Source organism: Pogona vitticeps, chromosome 1, assembly GCF_051106095.1.
Source record: "Pogona vitticeps strain Pit_001003342236 chromosome 1, PviZW2.1, whole genome shotgun sequence".
In the NCBI taxonomy this organism is placed as follows: Eukaryota; Metazoa; Chordata; class Lepidosauria; order Squamata; family Agamidae; genus Pogona; species Pogona vitticeps.
The window spans coordinates 164874321-164893273 of NC_135783.1; the positions used below are offsets into that span (position 1 = coordinate 164874321).

General features: G+C 40.6%; 2 protein-coding genes across 3 annotated transcripts in view; both read right to left on the reverse strand.

Moving 5' to 3' along the window:
• Nucleotides 1–18953, reverse strand: part of LOC144583658 (uncharacterized) — a 230645-nt gene that overhangs the window by 157663 nt on the left and 54029 nt on the right. The window lies entirely within an intron of this gene.
• CLIC5 (chloride intracellular channel 5) overlaps nt 1–18953 on the reverse strand; it is a 65364-nt gene that overhangs the window by 37840 nt on the left and 8571 nt on the right. For both annotated transcript variants that reach the window (XM_020801501.3, XM_078378043.1), the window contains exons 2-4: nt 1926–2035; nt 1507–1632; nt 634–740 (exon numbers count right to left, since the gene is read on the reverse strand). In XM_020801501.3, the coding sequence (XP_020657160.1) occupies nt 634–740; nt 1507–1632; nt 1926–2035 (343 nt within the window). The remainder of the gene's footprint in view (nt 1–633; nt 741–1506; nt 1633–1925; nt 2036–18953) is intronic.

Below are 18953 nucleotides of genomic sequence, written 5' to 3' on the forward strand. Positions count from 1 at the left end.
GGGGAAAGAAATCAAAACTTCCAAAATCCCATCCAACTCCACGGAGCTATGGAATCAAGCCTTTAAGAACAGGAAGAATGATCTTAGAAATACACTTGCTGCATAGAGGGCTGGCAGAAGCTATTGCACAGGAAGAGAGACTGGGGCCTGACATGAGTTTAAGGGGGGGGGAAAGAATCTACAAGCAGCTCAGATTTACCACGTGGGATTCACATCTCCCCAAAATGAGCTGCATCCATGAAGTCTCTCCCGCCCCCCCCCCCCAGTGCTAATCCAGTGACAATTTCTGAATCATTTGTTTCACTCACACAGAGATTTCCTGTGCTTACTAAAGTGAGGCCCAGGGCTGCTGCTTATGGGACTTCTTGCTCCTCCTGCCTTCTGGCAAGCAAATTGCCAGAGTTTGAACAAGTATTCGGGAGGGAAAAGAAGGGACAGGATTTTGTCAATGGGAGAGGACATTCCACAAGCAAAAGGTCTGAAATATGTCTCTGTGGGCAGGGTTTTGACACCTGGAGTTGGATATTTTCTTCAGGTGATACATGGGCAATAGACAGTTGTAATCAGTGAAAGGGAAAGAAATAACTGAAAATGAGAAGGGAGGCCAGAAGTGACTGGCACTGTCAAACTTACTGGCATTGTCCTGCTGCTTTGTGTTTTTGATGTATGCAGAGAATTTAGAGAATATATCGATGCCTGCAGTGTTTGATTCACGGTGCTTAGCCGCAAGCTTGGGATACCTGCAAAAAAGAAAAGGTTGTTTCACAAGAGTATTCTCTGTACTGTATTATAAGACACCTATACACACACCTACACTGCAGGCACTGTTTGTCATGCAGAGAAACATTCTTGTTGATCAACGAATGATTTTTCAAAACAAATGCAGGAACAGGTGATGCCTTTATTAGACCACTAAAAAAGAAATCCAGCAGACAACAGACACTCTTTGGCAGGCCTGTTATGGAAATGAAAGGCACCCCACAATATTTGCCTGTTCTTACACTATATATATCAACAATGGAAACATCCAGATTCACACAAATAATGTTTATATATGCTTAAGTTGCAGTTCTTATGTCATTTAATTGAGAGCTTCGACTTCTGGGGCACATGGACGGGCAAACAAATCAAACAGCTGACTAGGTGAAACAACTTGGCAGCCTGCTAAGAGGTTGAGGTCCCGTGTTTGGGCTTTGTTTGAAACAGGAATGCTTGAGCTGGAAACATATGAAAAAGGAAGTCCCATAGCAAGGAGTTTTGGCCAGAAGCCCACAATCAAATTAGTACCAGATCAGGTGTCTGTCAGGGTGGCAGAGGGAGGAAAAGAAATGAAGAGTTGGAAGACTTTAAAAATTTCACCCCATTTGATGGAGCTGTGAAGCAAACCATCTAATTATAACACAAACTAGGTACTGGGGTGGCAGTTATATCCTTTACTTCTATATATTTTGATTGGAAGTTGTATCATAATCCTATGAAAATCTTATAAATGTTATAATTTGTTACTTGGGAGGCGAAAGGGTTTCCTCCAGAAATTCTTCAATTTTATTGATATCTGTCTTTACTTCCCCATTAAACGTCAGGAATGGCGGGTGGGTCCCAGGAGCTAAGTTATGTAGATCAGCTGGCTTTCTGTAGAAGGAAGAAAAAAAATGCAGGGTATCGTTAATCATATATGTGATTACTAAGCACATTCCCTTTTGGTTTTGTAGTACTTAAAAAAATCAGCCCTTTACTCCTGTTACTGCACTCAGAATAATCTTAATCAGCCAAGTAAGATTTTCATATCAGCATAAGAAAACCAAGATTACCAACAGAATTTGAAGGGAAGTACTTGATCACTGTTTGGTACAGCTGTGTTCTTCCCAATGAGAGATCAAAATTATGGACATCATTATGACTGATCAAATAATTTTATTCTTTACCTTTTCAGGTCCACTGTGGTAACATTGAATACAACTCCTTTGAGCCAAAGTATCATGAAGAGACGCTGTGAGAAAGGACAGTTCCCAATGCTTTCTCCATCTACACCAGCCTGAAAGAAAGAGAGCATGGATAACAGAATGGACAGATAGGATGATGCCATAAGAAAATTCAGAGTGTCTTCTAATGTTGAATGTCAAATTAATGAGAATGATTTCTCAGTCTCAGATTAATTCTATTTCCAAACATACCTTTCTAAAATACGGCAAGGTGAATGCTTTCAGAAGGGTCTAGTATTTCTAAATTTTTATGTACTTAAAGTACATCAGTGGTTCACAACCTTGGGTAACCCAAGTGTTCTTGGGCTGCAATTCCCCAAAACCTTCGCGACCAGCTGGGCTGGCTGGGGTTTCTGGGAATTGCACTCCAAGGACACCTGGGTTACCCAAGGTTAGAAACCACTAATCTACATGAACAACCCAAAAGGTTATGTCCTGCATAAAGATGAACCTTGAGCTATGATAGCACAAATATCCCAGGACCTATTTGCAGAAGATCTGGTGGGTCTGATCCCTCCCAATTAGGTATCAAGTCCCCAAATTTCATGCATGTGTGGGGGAAAAACACTTCATTTGTTTTAATTTCTAAATAGTAATTCAGTTTCCATCTGAATGAGATCAGATCCACTGTGAACCAGCCTGAACTGAATTGAAGGCAAATCCAAATTCCTGAATTGGATGCTGAATCAAATTATGAGCCCATTGTAGAGCCCTAAATTTCCATCACTCTTATAAATCAAAGCAGAAAAGCAAAGCTTAGTAGCATTAGAAGGTGCCCATATAGAAGCAGTTGTGGTAAGGAACTAATGTAGATGCTTTTGATAATACGGACATGCTTCTTCTTCTTTTCAATGATTAAATTTTAAGTTAAGGTAGTGCTGTGATTTTATAAAAGAAGGGAGTTTTGCTCTTGGAGCTCTCAGAATCCACAGGGGATGTAGGATCCCTAACCAAACTTCTGAGCAAGCCACAAATATTTGGTTCGTGAGTCAGGGGTACGTGGTGCTTATGTTGATACGTGTGAATATTAGTGATTGTACTACACAGAATAGCACATATCAGTACTGTAGGGAATTACAGACATAAATGAATGAGATAATGCTGCCCAAGTAATGAAGTTTCCTTGAAGATGAGGCCAGAAAGGGATTTTAAAGACAGCCCGTGATTGGAACAGGGAAATTCTTAACTAGTGTGAGCACCTCATTCTCAAAGCACAAGCTCCTCTCACCTCTGGAAATAGGCAAATTAGCTTGCTTTTTTGTGTGTGATTAGATTTAAACATAGGATTCCTTTGGTCACAATCATGGAAAGACTGACTCAATCACTCCACTGCAACATTAGCATGCTTTGGAGTCTAACGACAGCCTCTTCCTAGTCCCTCTCTGGCCAGTGTGTTTATCTGCATTACCTCTTATTTCATTTGCTCCAGTTATAAAAACTGGCAAGATGTTTTGCAGAACCACTAAACAGCAAAGCAGAGAATGGATTTTTCCCTTGGTGGAGCTGAAGAGACAATTCTGTGATACATAATGGCTGAAATCTTGTTGCACCACTTATGCTTGCAGAAAGATGACTGTTTACTGGTATGCAATGCTGTGGTGCTAAACCTGGAATTGCAGGGACTGACTGGGACAGCACCCATAAGGAAATTCTCACCTCATAAGGCTGCTGGGTCAGCACATATCAACAATTAAGTATTTTGGAAAGGTTAAGAGCTTTAACTGCCTATCAGAGCTATAACTAAAAATTTTGGCAACCAGGGCAAATAACTTCGTCTCCCACCCACTCAGCCCACAGATATTAGCATGAACCCCCACCAAGAAAACAGGAGCAGCACAATGAAAGAAAAAGTTCCTACTTTCAAAAAGAAGAGGGAGGAAGAAGAGGAAGCAAATTTAATAGGGTTGGGGAGGATTACCATTTATTTTCCTAACACCCAACAGTAGATGTACTGCTAAATTTTTGGTGGCCTCTCTATTTTGGTGCCCCAGGGGCAAAGCCCAGTTATCCTGCTTTAATTACAGCCCTGTTGACCCTTCAAGACCAAATCACCCTCAGATGTTTTAGGCTACTACAGGAATGGGTGCCAACAATATCCAGTTCTTGGGGGGGGGAATCCTTTCTTTTCCAGCAACCCTGAGGATTGCAGCTAAACTCCGAGGGAACAAGGAACCACATTGTGTCATTGTTTCTGCTACTCAAAAGATCATGAGACTTGGATCTTGCAAGCCCTGGTTCCATGACACCACTCATAGCAAGCCACTGGACAATTATTAACTACTCCTTTCTTAACACAGCTTGCAGGCTAATAGGATTTGCTGATGGGAGCCAATGATTGGGACCTTTCTACCTTTTTAAACTGTGTATTTCTGTCCACTGAACATAGCAGTCTGGAAACAAAGTACATTTACTTCCCAGAGATCAGTAGTAGGGGTTTCTGGGGGATTTCAGTACTGTCTTCTGTACATGATACTGAGAAAACCATCTCCAGCCAGCTGGAGTAGCATCATCTACTGTAATGATCGACCAATATTAATCAGAACTAAAAGCAAGTAGCAGTAGTCTCACAAGTTCTCTGGACACACTGAGAAGAATGCCGTTGCACAGAACAACAATAAAATATTAGTAACATTTCAAATAACACAAAATAAAATACAAAATGCAAGCTGCACCAATGCAGCTACTGCAATACAAAATTCAGCTCATTATTTGCACATTACACCTCATGCAGCCCTACAGTGGGGGGAAAACATGCTTTTTATGACAAACCTAATCTTTGTTGCAAAATTAGTCATAGCAGAAATCTGGGAGATTAAGAAGTGTAGTTTCTAGGGATTAAGGTTGTGGAGCTTATTAAAAAAAAAGAAAAATAATCTGCTTTTTAAAGGAGGCATAACAGAACGGCTTATTCTGTGTTGTAAACCTCGTGTTCTCCCTTTCTGATACAGACTGAACTTCATTTAGGGCACGTATATGAAATACAAACAAAAAAACGAAGACAAAACTGTTGTAAAAGAGTAACCGGCTTATTTTAGTCTGAGCTTTCATGGGTTCCAATCTGCATCCTCAGACACATGGCATGCAATATGTTTTATAATGACTGCAAGACACCTGGCAGAAATATAATACATTACTATTCATGGATAAATGTCCAACATTTACGGATAAGCAGCTATATTTGTGAAATAGGACTATCAGAAGAGACAGACAACTAATACCAGTCATATCTGTGAAAATAAAATGGCACAAAAGAAATTTCTGCTTTGTGAAAGAAAGGGTGAGAGAAGCTTGGCAGCAGCTCAGAAGGAGCTGCCATCAAAGTGCAAAGAACTTGGAGACGTGTGCAAAATTATTCAGAAATGTTGCTCATTCTCTTGGCTCTCAGTAGCTAAAAGGCCGGACTCAAGAATGCATTTAACATGTCATCAGAAGGAAGGTTCCTTTAGAAGAAGAAGAAAAAGGGCTTGCCTCCCTCTTCTTCTGACAGAGGGAGCCCTTCAGACAAGGGCTTGCCTCCCTCTGACAAATTAATCTTCTTCTTCTTCTTCTTCTTCTTCTTCTTCTTCTTCTTCTTCTTCTTCTTCTTCTTCTTCTTCTTCTTCTTGGTAACGGCTCCATCAGGGGATACAATGGCTTTGCTTCAATGTTTGATGTCTTTGGCATTCTAAAACTGAAAAATTAATTTGTCTGGACAGATGAAAGTGTAAGAGGCAAGAATACGTATCTGCCTTAACTTGTGATCTGACCCTTTGTTCGGTATCCTTCTGACCAGCTATGTGGTTAGGCAGGCATCCTCCATAGCTCAATTCCCTACTTAAGACAGTTGATTCCACAAGATGGCGCTGGAAAACTACTTCTTAGCTTCATGGCACCTTTCATATAGGGTTTTCTAGCTCAATCTTAGTAGCAGGAAAAAAAAAGGTTAACAGGACAGTACTAGCCATTTCCACAGAATGCCTTATGTAGGAAAATCATCAACACCAACCTGTTGCAATAGTACAAGCAGCAACAGTGGGAATGTCTGGATAAACAAGACAACGGTTTGCCAGGAGAAATCCGCAGTGCTTCCCATGGCAAAGCAAATGCTGTAATTTATTGATTTGGGTAAGAAGGGAGAGTCAGCATGAGTAGTGGCTGGAGCATTCAACTAAAGAGACCTGCATCCATGTTTTCTCTTGGATATGAAACTCAATGAGTCCAGACACACTTTCTCAAACTGACCTGCCTCACAGGATTGTTGTTGTGAGGACAACATGGGGAGCAAGAGACCACCTTGAAATACAAATGTATTATAAACAGTCAGAAGCAACTCATTCTGGCAAACAGGATCCCCATGGCCCTTTCATATCCTCCTAAGAATCTGAGCTAAGATGACCATTCCTCCATTGTTCACATACCGCATCCTTGATGGACCATTACTTCCCCATCATGTTGTGGGTTTTTCACTAGGTTATTTGTCAGAACAGTGTAAGATATCAAGAGATAGTCAAGAGAAAAAAAAAAAACCAGACAACCATCTGTGAGGTATGCTTTGATTTAGATTCCTGCGCAGAGCAGGGGGTTGACCTTGATGGCTTTATAGGCCCCTTCCAACTTCATGATTCTATGATTATTGCTCCACTACAGCTTCCCTCCTCAATCCTGTGGGTTTAAGAAGCCACTGTTGCTATGTTGACACAGGACATGTCCCTATAAACAAGTTGGCAGCACTGTTAAGAGATTCATCCCACTAGTACAATTCAGGAACAGGATTGTACTATAAACTAGATAATTTAATTATGTACCGATGGCAAAGTTATCATATAAAGCTTGCTTTGAGGGAGAAAGCAACTGGGCATTTTAACTATATCTATGACTAGACAGTCTCACTGTCTAGTCATAGATATACTGTAGTTAAAGTGCCCAGTAGCTTTCTCCCTCAAAGCAAATGAGCCAGCTAAGCAAGCAAGCAAATGTTTAGCAAAGAAATGGTAAGCTACAGTGTAGTGCCACGGATGTGTCTAATGGTCACCTGTAGTTCACTGTCAGTGGAGCTCACCAAAGTATAATTAGACACAGCCTCCCATAGCAAGAGAGAAACTTTCTGCTAGTGGCAGCCAAGGATTTGAAGTAGGGGCAAGGAATACTCTGTTTATGGATATCATAGCATGGAGACAAATTGTGCTTTCTATTAAAAGAAATAGAACAAAACATTGCACGGGTGTGCTCTCATCAGCAATGGCACAGTGCCAAATTTTTCTATATCCTCACTTGCTCTAAAAAACAAACCAACCAAGAAGTGTTCTGCAGGACTTTGTAATCATCTGCACACAATACTTAGGAATCAAAATGGTTCAGATTAACATATGTTGAAATTGAAGGCACGGAGTAACTTGAAGGCATAAACATCACACACTGCTGATAAAAAAGACATGGGTAATGAAAATCATACTAAGATGGTTACTATTTCCCACAGAGATAAAACAATAAATATAGGAGAGTTCTGGAAACAATATACAGTATTCATGATAATAATGCTGAAACTTTTTCTCTGACAAAGCACCTTTCAAACTGAGCAGTTTAACTGTAAGAAGAAGACCTATGCAAATCTGGAATCCAAGTAAGTGTTTAACATCTCTGGATCTGGGGCAGTGATCTGGCAATGTCTATAGCCTTGTGAAGACTGATGAGCCACAGCCACATTTCCATCTCTGTTGAGCACAATATTGAGCCCACAAAAATTTATAGCAGCCAAGTGCTGAAAGTAGAGCCACAAAATGTAACAAGAGACGAGGATGAATTATTCATGGAAATTCCATGACTCGACATGCATGATCAAGCCCAGTGATGCTGCAGCTATTGTAAATACTGAAGAGGAGCACTACGTTTATGGTGAAACAAGTAGACAATGTGGCATCTGAGTCCTAAACATTTGCTTGGAATTAAGCCCTAGTGATTGTGGTGGAATCCACTCTTATTGTATGTCATTATGTTTAAAGTCCGAAGCCCCACTATTCCCAGTACAACTTGAGCTGTGGCTCTGGCATGACCTTGTGCTGATACATTCTGGCACAAATCTCCCAGTAGGGTGAAGATGTGGGCAAGACAATGGAAGAGCAAATGTATGCCAAACCCTTCAGTCTTTCAGGTTTTAATGACACCACCAGTGAGGCATAAAGAAATGTTTAGAGACTTGCGGGGGGGGGGCATAATGCAATCCTCCTCCCTATTCCACAAATGGGATTTGGCATAGGTGCAGTGGATCGAATGTATCTTAGCTGGTGTTGACTGTAGAGGAAGAACCAGCAGAAAACAGAAAAGCCAGAAATACCGTGAAAAACAAAAGACTGACTGTGTAATGATCATGGGATGATGCTCTGAAAAGGATATTGATAATATAAATACTGAATAGCTCTTTCCTGGGCCTCCTACAAGCTGTGAGAACTTTCTACAGCACAACCCTCCATCAACTAAAACACAGAACAAACTCTGCTTGCATAATCTGTAACAATGGCTCACTACAACAGTCACAGGAAATCATTTTCCTCTTCTGATATTCATCCACATCTGTTTGAAGTCATTTGCCTATTCAGCAGCAAAAAGAAAAACAGAAACGCCACATGCTGTTGAGCATCACAAAGGGAACAGAGATCCAGAAAACCACCGGGAACAATAGCAATGATCTGTGAGTGACTGAGCTCTAACAATTGCAACTGTACTTAATACACACAGGTAGAGTTAGAGAACACCCCACCCCAACATCACCAAATTTGCCAAGACAGAAAATGCTTCTGTACCACAAAAATCACAGGCAGGATTACTGTACTTGCTTCCATACACAAGCAAAACTTTTACCTACAGTTTTCAAGATGATATAAAGTTTAATTTCTTTACAAGTGCTCAGCACAGTACTTCATATTTATTTTATTTAGTTATTTATTAGATTTTTACCCCGCTCCTATAGACAGTGTCTACTCGGGGCAGCTTACATAGATAAAAACACATCAATATAACATGTATAAAATCATTTTAAAAATATAGTTACAATTATAACGATTCATTCCAAAACAATACATTATCAAGATGGCAAAAAAAAAAAAAAACTTAATTGACTGGAGGGAAGGCCTGCTTGAATAGCCAAGTTTTTAGCTGGCTTTTGAAGACACCCAGCGAGGGTGCCAGCTGAATTTCGGTTGGGAGAGTGTTCCACAGCCGAGGGCCACCACCGAGAAAGCCCGGTTTCTTGTTTTTTCCTTCCGGGCCTCCCTCGGCGTCAGGCCCCTCAGCCGTTCCTGCTGGCTATGATGGGTGATTCAGGTAGAGCTAGGTGCAGAGGTGGGATTCAGCAGGTTCTCACCTATTCTATAGAACCGCTTCCTAAATGTACTATTGGTTCTTAGAACCGTTTGTTGGCCTGAGATGAATGAAGGAGGAGGGGCCAGGTGACCAGCGATGAGCAAGGGGGAGGGGGCACAATTAACTGCCTCCCTTCCCACTCCACACTGAGCCGTATGAGGTGGGATATGGGTGAGAGAGATAAAGCCCAGGAAAGAGCAGAGGTGTCACTGGCGGAAAGAAGGGGGAGGATGAGTCCTTGATGTCACTGGAGGAAAGCCCATTGCCTTGAGGCAGGGGGGGTGATTGACAAGGCATGAGGGCAGGACACAGAGAGAAAAAGTTTTGGGGTGAGACCACTTCAGTCAAACAAACAACCGTCCTCGTTTTACTATGATTTTTTTCAAGTTAAAGGTACCACATAAGACTGTTGCTCTGCCTAGAAACAGTTTTTTTAAATCCCAGAGAATATCCAGTGCATGAACCAGTGACAGTCTCACTGATCCACGCAAGCAAGGTATGCAATAGAAAAGTCACTCACACCACAAAGAGATGAAACCTCCAAGCCTCATTTAGAATAACAAAGAACTCTTCATCCTGTCCCAAAACTGACAATTTCGGGAGACAAATGGCACACAGAGATGGCCCACTCTGTTAGAAGGAGGAAGACAGCTATCAGTATTTTAACACTAGTAAGACTTACTATTCTTGAAGGCCATATATCCAGGGCCAAGAAAGGAAAACACATAAACATATCAATAGATAAGGGGAATTGAAACTCTTCTCTCCAGACATTCAGACGCATCTTGACCACAGGTCAACATGGGGGGGTGGGGGCCGGAGGGACTCCGAGGGGGAGGGACCATCATGAGAAGGCAGCATTCTCCAGAAAAGACATACATGAGAGCATACTAATCAAGCATTTGTTGATATTGGCTGTTGTGGGTTTTTCGGGCTCTTTGGCAGTGTTCTGGACCGATTGAGGTGGTGGAGTTGAGGTGGAGTGGCAACAGATTGAAAAGAGACCATACCTTTCAAGCCAGAAGGAAGCAGGGGGGAGGGGAGAAGAACTCCTCAACAGGTGTGCAAAGGCAGCCACCAGATAACAACAAGCAGGGCTATCAGTCATTTCAGGAGCAGGAAAGGGGATGGAAGCAATTTTTACTGGTGAGCTATAGGGTGAAATAGGAGGTAAAGGGAAGGAGAGATGTGTCAGTTCTCTGTCAAACCTGGTCATAAGCACCCACTGTGAGGTGTGTGTTTGTTTGTGTGTGTGTGTTTGGCACATGTCCATGGTGAGGTTAACAGCAGCGGTATGCCCAAACAGATACACTTATCCAGATATCTTAATCATGTGAGAAGTAATTGTGATGATAGGCAGTAGGGAGACCACTGTAGAAGAAACTCTCATCGGATCCCACTGTCCTGGGCATTTATTTATTTATTTATTTATTTATTTATTTATTTATTTATTTATTTATTTATTTATTTATTTATTCATTCATTCATTCATTCATTCATTCATTCATTTATTTATTTATTTATTTATTTATTTATTTATTTGCCATTCGGGCATAGAACCTGTTGTTAATTTATTTGAATCCCACCACTGGCTAGGTGGAAGAAGACAATCTGCCAAATATTGAGGTCCCAAACCGTTTAGGGCTTTATAAGTAATGATAAGCACTTTAAAGTCAACGCGGAAACGGAAGTGGAAGGCAGCCAGAGTGGGGGAGATATGCAGATATATTTTCACCCCACTAAGAAGCCTGGCTGCCGCATTCTGGACCACCTGAAGTTTCCGCATCAGCCACAAAGGCAGCTCCACGTAGAGTGCATTACAATGGTCTTCATACCCATTCAACACTTCAAACATCTGAAACATCAGACCATTGCCTTTCATTGGCAACTTCAATTTGAATTTCAAATGTGTAGTATTTTGAATTTTTAAAAACATGCATCCAATCCTATAAGCACGTTGGGAAGGTTGCTTCTTTTGGTTAAACAATTTTGGGGTGATTACACTGGACATTTACTTTGTCATTTGCATTGGATTAGTCACAAATGAATTCAAATTAAAACTCAGTGAATAAAGCTCAATGAGAAGAAGCCCACGGTAGAACCTTCTCTTTTCAGCGGGAAACCATCTTTTTTCTTTTTGTTCAGCTGGCAGGAGTGATTTAAATTTGTTGTGATTGGTTGGCACAACTCTCCTCTGCTTTCTGTTCTGTGTAATTACACAATCCAAAGTCAAAGGACACTCACAGGGATGTTATTTCTCCTCAAGTGAGCACTCCTTGTCTCCAGGCAGTTTCCTTTAAAAAAAAAAAGGCTTTCAAGTCACCTTTGGAACGTATCAGTCAGAGACTTCTGAAAAATATTTTTTAAAAAAGAGGTGGAAATTGTCAATTAGCACCTTGTCAAAAGCAGTTTCTGTTCTTGGAGTACAAATACTGTAATACAAATCTCTGCTTCTGCCCCTGCTCACTCATGCAAATTGTTTGTTGTCCAGTCAGTTACTGCAATTTCACCCTTGGAAAATCAATTGTAAAAGCTGTGGATCACAGATGCAGAAGCATATTTTACATGTTGTGTAGTCACACCCTCTCATAGTTCAGTTAATTTGCAATCCATTTTATATGCATCCATTCATAAGTCAGTCTTATTAAATTCAGTAGGACAGCTCCTAAGTAAGTGAGTAGAAGAGTATAGCCTAAAGCTGCCAGTTACATTACTGGATTGAATTCATATGTCATGATACCAGCAGGCTAACAACAGCCCAAAGATACAAAAATGACTTTGTTATTTATGTTAGAAGACCTTTTCAATGACCACACATAGTGGGGGGAGTGCAGATGAGAACTGTCTCAATTTCATAGGAAGCTTACTCAAGTGGAAAAGGCTCTTTGCTACAGAAGCTGGCCCTCCAAATGTAGAAAATGATGAAGTTAGTAATCATGAGCAAAGCAACTCACTGCAGATAACTCATTACTTATAGTCATGTGAAAAAGGAAGTACACCCTCTTGAATGCTATGATTTTATGTATTAAGACATAATAAAAATTATCTGGTCCTTAGAAGGTCTGGAAATCAGGTAAATACAACCTCAGAGGAACAACAACACATGGCATATTTCACCATGGCATGATTTATTTTACAACAATAAAGCCAAAATGGAGAAGCCATATGTAATAAACTAAGTACACCCTTACTGTTTCCATAGGAATTAAGAGGCTAAGTAGCAGCCAGGTGCTGCTCACCAAATACCCTTGAGTAAATTGATCATCAGCAACGGTGATCACCTCTATTAAAAGCCAAAGTTTTAGCAGTTTGTGTTCTAGAGCATTCAACACAATCCCAAAGAGGAAACACAACATTAGTGATTGTGGAGAAGCAATTGTTGCTGCCCATTAATCTAGGAAGGGTTATAAGACCATTTCCAAACAATTTAAAGTTCATCATTCTACAGTGAGGAAGATGATTCACAAGGGGAAACCATTTATATTATATGTAAACCGCCTAGACTAGACACGTTCTAGATGGGTGGTATATAAAACAAATAAATAAGACAGTTGCCAATCTTCCCAAGAGTGAGTGTACAGGTCAGACTGTGCAATGCTTAGAGAAATTGCCAAAAATCCAAGAGTTGCATCTCAGGCTCTACAGACCTCAGTTTGTTAAAGTTCATGACAGTACAACTGGAAAAAGACTAAACAAGTATGGTTTGTTTGGAAGGACTGCCAGGATAAAATCTCTTTTCTCTAAAAAGAACATGGTAGCACAACTTTGGTTTGCAAAATTTCATCTGGACAAACCACAAGACTTCTCAAACAATGTTTTTGGACAGACAAGACCAAAGTGGAGATGTTTGACTATAATGCACAGTGCCATGTTTGGTGAAACCCAAACACAGCACATCAGCACATGCCAAGTGTCAAGCACAGTGGTGGAGGGGTGATGATTTGGACCTGGACACCTTGCAGTCATTGAATCAACCATGAACTCCTCTGTATACCAAAATATTCTAGAGGCAAATGTGAGGCCATCTGTCCGACAGCTAAATCTTGGCCAAAATTGGGTCATGCAACACGAATATGATCCCAAGCATACCAGCAAATCTACAACAGAATGACTGAAAAAGAAAAAAAAATCAAGGTGTTGCAATGGCCCAGTCAAAGTCCAGACCTCAACCCACTAGAATGCTGTGGTGAGGTCTTTAAGGGACCTGTGCATAAACAAATGCTGACACAACTCAATTAACTGAAGCAACATTGTAAAGAAGAGTGGGTTAAAATTACTCCACAATGATGTGATAGACTGATAAAGTCATACAGAGAATGATTATTTTAAGTCATTTCTACTAAAGGTGGTTCTACAAGCTATTGAATCATAAGGTGTACTTAGTTTTTCACACATGGCTTCTGCATTTTGGCATTATTTTTGTAAAATAAATCATGCTATGGTGTAATGTGTTGTGTTGTTGTTCATATGAAGTTGTATTAACCTAATTTGCAGACTTACTAAGGACCAGATGATTTTTATTATGTGGTGGCGCTGTGGGCTAAACCGCAGAAGCCTGTGCTGCAGGGTCAGAAGATCCGGCAGTCGTAAGATCGAATCCACGCAACAGAATGAGCACCCGTCGCTTGTCCCAGCTCCCACCAACCTAGCGGTTCGAAAACATGCAAATGCGAGTAGATAAATAGGGACCACCTCGGTGGGAAGGTAAACAGCGTTCCGTGTCTAAATCACACTGGCCATGTGACCACGGAAAGATTGTCTTCGGACAAAAAACGCTGGCTCTATGGCTTGAAGAGCGGGATGAGCGCCGCCCCCTAGAGTCGGACACGACTGGACAAAAAAAAATTGTCAAGGGGAACCTTTACCTTTTTTTAATACATAAAACCATAGAATTCAATTTACTTAAAAAAAAAACCATGACTGTATTTCTAAAGTTTGAACCCGCTCCTAGGTATTGGATTTTTGGACTACATATCTCAACATTCTCTATTCTGAGAGTACTACTTGGCAGACAGATACCTAATGGTGGCTCACCTGAGAGAAAGGCCTAAAATGAAAGGTTTTGAGGCCTGGTTAGGCCTAGCTCTGCAGAGGTTTCCTGTTCCTGCTCCATTGCTAGCTGAGAGTTTTCTCCTAGGTGAACCACATTTACATTGCTGTAAGATGTATCCCAGAATGGAGAACTATGAGATTTATAGCCAACTATCCCATTCTTACCCATTTCTGACTCTGGTTCATTCCTCCTTGAAGATTTTATCAGTTGCTCAAATCTCAAGTTTGTCAAGAACAAACCTGCCATAAATGTACAACTGTTATGTTAATAAGACTAAGGGCCTCTTCAGATGAGTATATAAATCACTGTTTGGATCATTTTTGATGCGATTTGATGGCATCCACGCATGTTTCTACTTAGATTGATCTATCCTGCCCCTTATTATTATTATTATTATTATTATTATTATTATTATTATTATTATTATTATTATTATTATTATTATTATTATTATTATTATTATTATTATTATTATTATTATTATTATTATTATTATTATTATTATTATTATTATTATTATATAACAAACAAACAAACCACAATCAAAGGAATACAAAAAAGGGGGGAAGAAGGAAGAACAAAACAAAATAGAACAGAAACACAGGGAATACAATATCTTGTATAATCTTGACTCCACGGCTGTTTGAATACTAAAATCTATAACATATATTATATTCTCTACCTATGTTTGTTTCTGGGTCCAATCATAAAACATTTTCCAGCTTTCTTTAACATATATTCTTCGGTTCCCACATAATGCCTCTGACAAGCTATCAATTTCTTCAATATCTAATAATTTTTTTAACAGCTCCTCCATTTTTGGATTTTCCTGATTTTTCAGTTTTTGGGCCCAGATCAACCTTGCAGTTGTAAATACGTGCAGCAACATATATTTAATTTTTTTAATCAATGATTTCTGGCATTATATTCAGCAAAACCATTTCTGATTTAAAAGTTATTTTTGTTGTATAATTTCTTATGCAACATCTTTTATCTGTCTCCAAAATCTTTTTACTCTATCGCATGACTACTACATATGAAAAAATCTCCAGGTTGCTGAGAACACTTCCAACATGAGTTGCTAACCTCTGCTGTCATTTTTGCCAGTTTTACAGGTGTGAAATGCCATTCATAAAACATCTTTAACACATTTTCTCTCAAGATTACTGGTTTAATCCATCTATAATTATCATTCCGCATTCAAGTCCAATCATTTATATGTATATTATAACCAAAATTTTGTGTCCAATTTAATCACCACTGCTTTCACCCTTTCATCCTCTAAATTATATTCTAACAAAAAGTATACATTTTTGTATAATCTTATACAAACAACAAATATATTGTCATTGCAAGTATATACATAGTACACACATACAATGAAATTCACACAGACACCAAGAGACCAGAGCCACATGAACAAACATAAAAAATCCCCACACACTCCCCACCCACTAAAAATCCACCACTAAGAATACAAACATCTACATCGCAGGCTAAGTAATAATGTCCAACTGTTCACTGCTGGTGGTCTTTAAATTCATTATTAAGTGCAATTATAGCTCTGGGATTAAAACTATTCAGAAAATGTGTGGTCCAAGTCTTAATTGCTCTGTATCTTCTGCCAGACGGCAACAGTTCAAAAAATTGTGAGTAGGATGAGGAAAGTCTCTAAGGATGTTGTGTGACTTCCTCAGACAGCGGGATGTGAAGATGTCATTCAGGGTTAATAGCTGGAGCCCGATGATATTCTGGGCAATTTTAATGGTTCTCTGTAGAGCTTTTTTGTCCGCTACAGAGCTACTCCCAAGCCATGCCAGAATGCCATAGGTTAGGACACTCTCAATGGTGCTACGATAGTAGGACAGAAGTAAATGCTGAGATAAATTTACCTTCCTGAGCATTCTCAGGAAATACAGCCTCCTCTGTGCCTTCTTCACTAGCATGTTGACATTTATAGTCCATGAGAGGTCCTCTGAGATGTAAGTGCCCCGAAGTTTAAAACTACCAACCCTCTCCACTTCCTCGCCATTTATGTACAGTGGTAAATGTACATTTCTCTTCCTTCTAAAATCAATTCTGAGTTCTTTAGTTGTTTTGATGTTAATTATAAGATTATTTTCTTTACACCAGAGTATCAGCCCTTGTACTTCCTTTCTATAAGCAGGCTCATTGGTTTTTTGTTTTTGTTTTTTGGACTTATATACCGCCCCATAGTGCTACAAGCACTCTCCGGGCGGTTTACAGTTTAATTATACAGGCTACACATTGCCCCCCCCCAGCAAGCTGGGTACTCATTTTACCGACCTCGGAAGGATAGAAGGCTGAGTCAACCTTGAGCCGGCTACCTGGGATTTGAACCCCAGGTCGTGAGCACAGTTTTAGCTGCAGTACAGCGTTTTAACCACTGCGCCACGAGGCTCTTGGTCTTATTTATGAGCTCCACCACTGTCGTATCGTCCGCAAATTTAATAATTGTGTTGATGTTATACAGTGGGGTACAATCATGTGTGTACAGGGAATAGAGGAAGGGATGTAGCACACAGCCTTGGGGAGCTCCTGTACTTAGTACCAAGGTAGAAGAATGGTGAGATCCCATCCTTACTGACTGTGGCCTATCTGTCAGAAAGTCCTTTACCTACACACAAATCTTCTGAGGTAATCCCAGGTTGATCTTTTTAAAAACAACCTATTGGTTAGAATGGTATTAAAAGCAGAGCTATAATCCACAAACAACAACCTTGCATAAATTCCCTGTTGTTCTAAGTGACTCAATACAGTATGGAGAACAATGGACCACAGCATCATCAGTAGATCTACTTCTCCTGTATGCAAATTGCCATGGGTCCAAAGAAGGTGGAAGACTAGCCCTAATGTAATCCAGCACCAATCTCTCAAAACATTTCATAATAACAAATGTTAAAGCTACTGGTCTATAAAAAATCGAGAGATACTACATTTGACTGCTTGGGGACTGGCATTATAATAGATGTCTTCAGGCAAGTGGGGACAGAACACTGCAACAAGGATAGATTGGAAATATTCACAAAAACTCCAGCTAATTTTTCCGTGCAGCCCCTAACAACTCGTCCCATGTTTCCATCTGGTCCAGCTGCTTTTCGAACATTAATATTCTGGAAAGTGTGTTTCACATCTAAAATCTGCAGTAGTAATGGTTGTCTGTTGATGGTAGAGTCTAGTGATGTACTATAGATTGGCGGAACCCAACCTTTTTGGGACTGTGGACCAGCTGAGCCTCCGAGGAAGGCGGGGCCCCTCGCAGGTGCCTAGGGGTGAGCGCATGCTCTCGGGCACATGCACAAAGAGGTGAGAGAGCGCCTGCCCGCTAGTACCAGTGTGAGCACTCCCCACCCCTTCACACATGTGCATGGGCGCCTGCATGCCTGCCCGCGCGCCTGCCCACCCCTTTGCGCAGGCGCTTGGGCACTCAGGTGCATGTGTGAAGCAGTGGGGGAGTGCTCACACTGGCATGCACGCATGTGTGCAAAGCAGCTGTGGGTAGGGGAGTATGTGTGGGGGGGCAGGAGGTTTGTCTTCGTAGCCCAGTCCAGCTCAGGCCATGGACTGGCACTGGGCCGTGGACTGGGGGTTGACGACCTCTGCTATAGATAGTAGGTGCTGGAATAATGGTTGTTCCTGTTTCCACCTCAAAACGGCTGAGGAATTGATTTAACTGCTTAGCCAAAACAATCACTGCTGCTAAACAGACTGTTTTTGTTTCTTTGCTCCGATATTTGTCACAGGCCATGCCATACCTGACGAGTGTCAGAGCTCTCAAGATGTTGCTCAGTCCTCTGACTGTACATAGCTTTGGCGTCCCTAATACCCTTTTTCAATTTAACTCTGGCCTCTCTATACGTGTTGTAGCACATCACCAGAATGAAAAGCAGCATTTCTGGCCTTTAGTAAAAGGTGCACTTCTCTATTTAGCCAAGGCTTGTTATTAGAAACCATTCGTACTTGTCTGGTGGTAGTAACAACATCGATACAGTTTTTGATATAAAACAGTACTGTCGAGGCATAAGTATCAACATTGTCCTCCTCAAACAGTGCCCATTCAGTGCTCCTAAAGCAATCTTGAAGTTGCTCAGATGCACCCACTGGCCACATTTGTATTTCTCTAGTTGATGTTCTGATTCTGTTAACAAGAGGTCTGTATGATTGAATCAAAAACAGAGATATATGATCTGACTGTCCCAAACTAAGCAATGGCTTCATCTTATATCTATGCATAATGTTACTATATACCTGATCCAAGGTATTTTCCCTCTAGTGGGACAGAGTCTACGTACTCATAAAACTTAGCGAGGACAGTCTTTAAATTGGCTTGATTGAAATCACCTGCTACCACCAGCACTCCATCTGGGTAGGCCTGCTGCTGTTTGCTGATAGCAGGTAACTCACAGCTGTGGTTATCTTATCACTAGTATAAATCCATAACTTATCTAAAATATACCTGAACCTTCCCCTCATAAAAACCCATTATTTTGTCTTTTTAAAACCTTGATTTTAATTTTAACATTTCCCACCAATCCATCGATGGACCCATTTCCTTCAGCTCC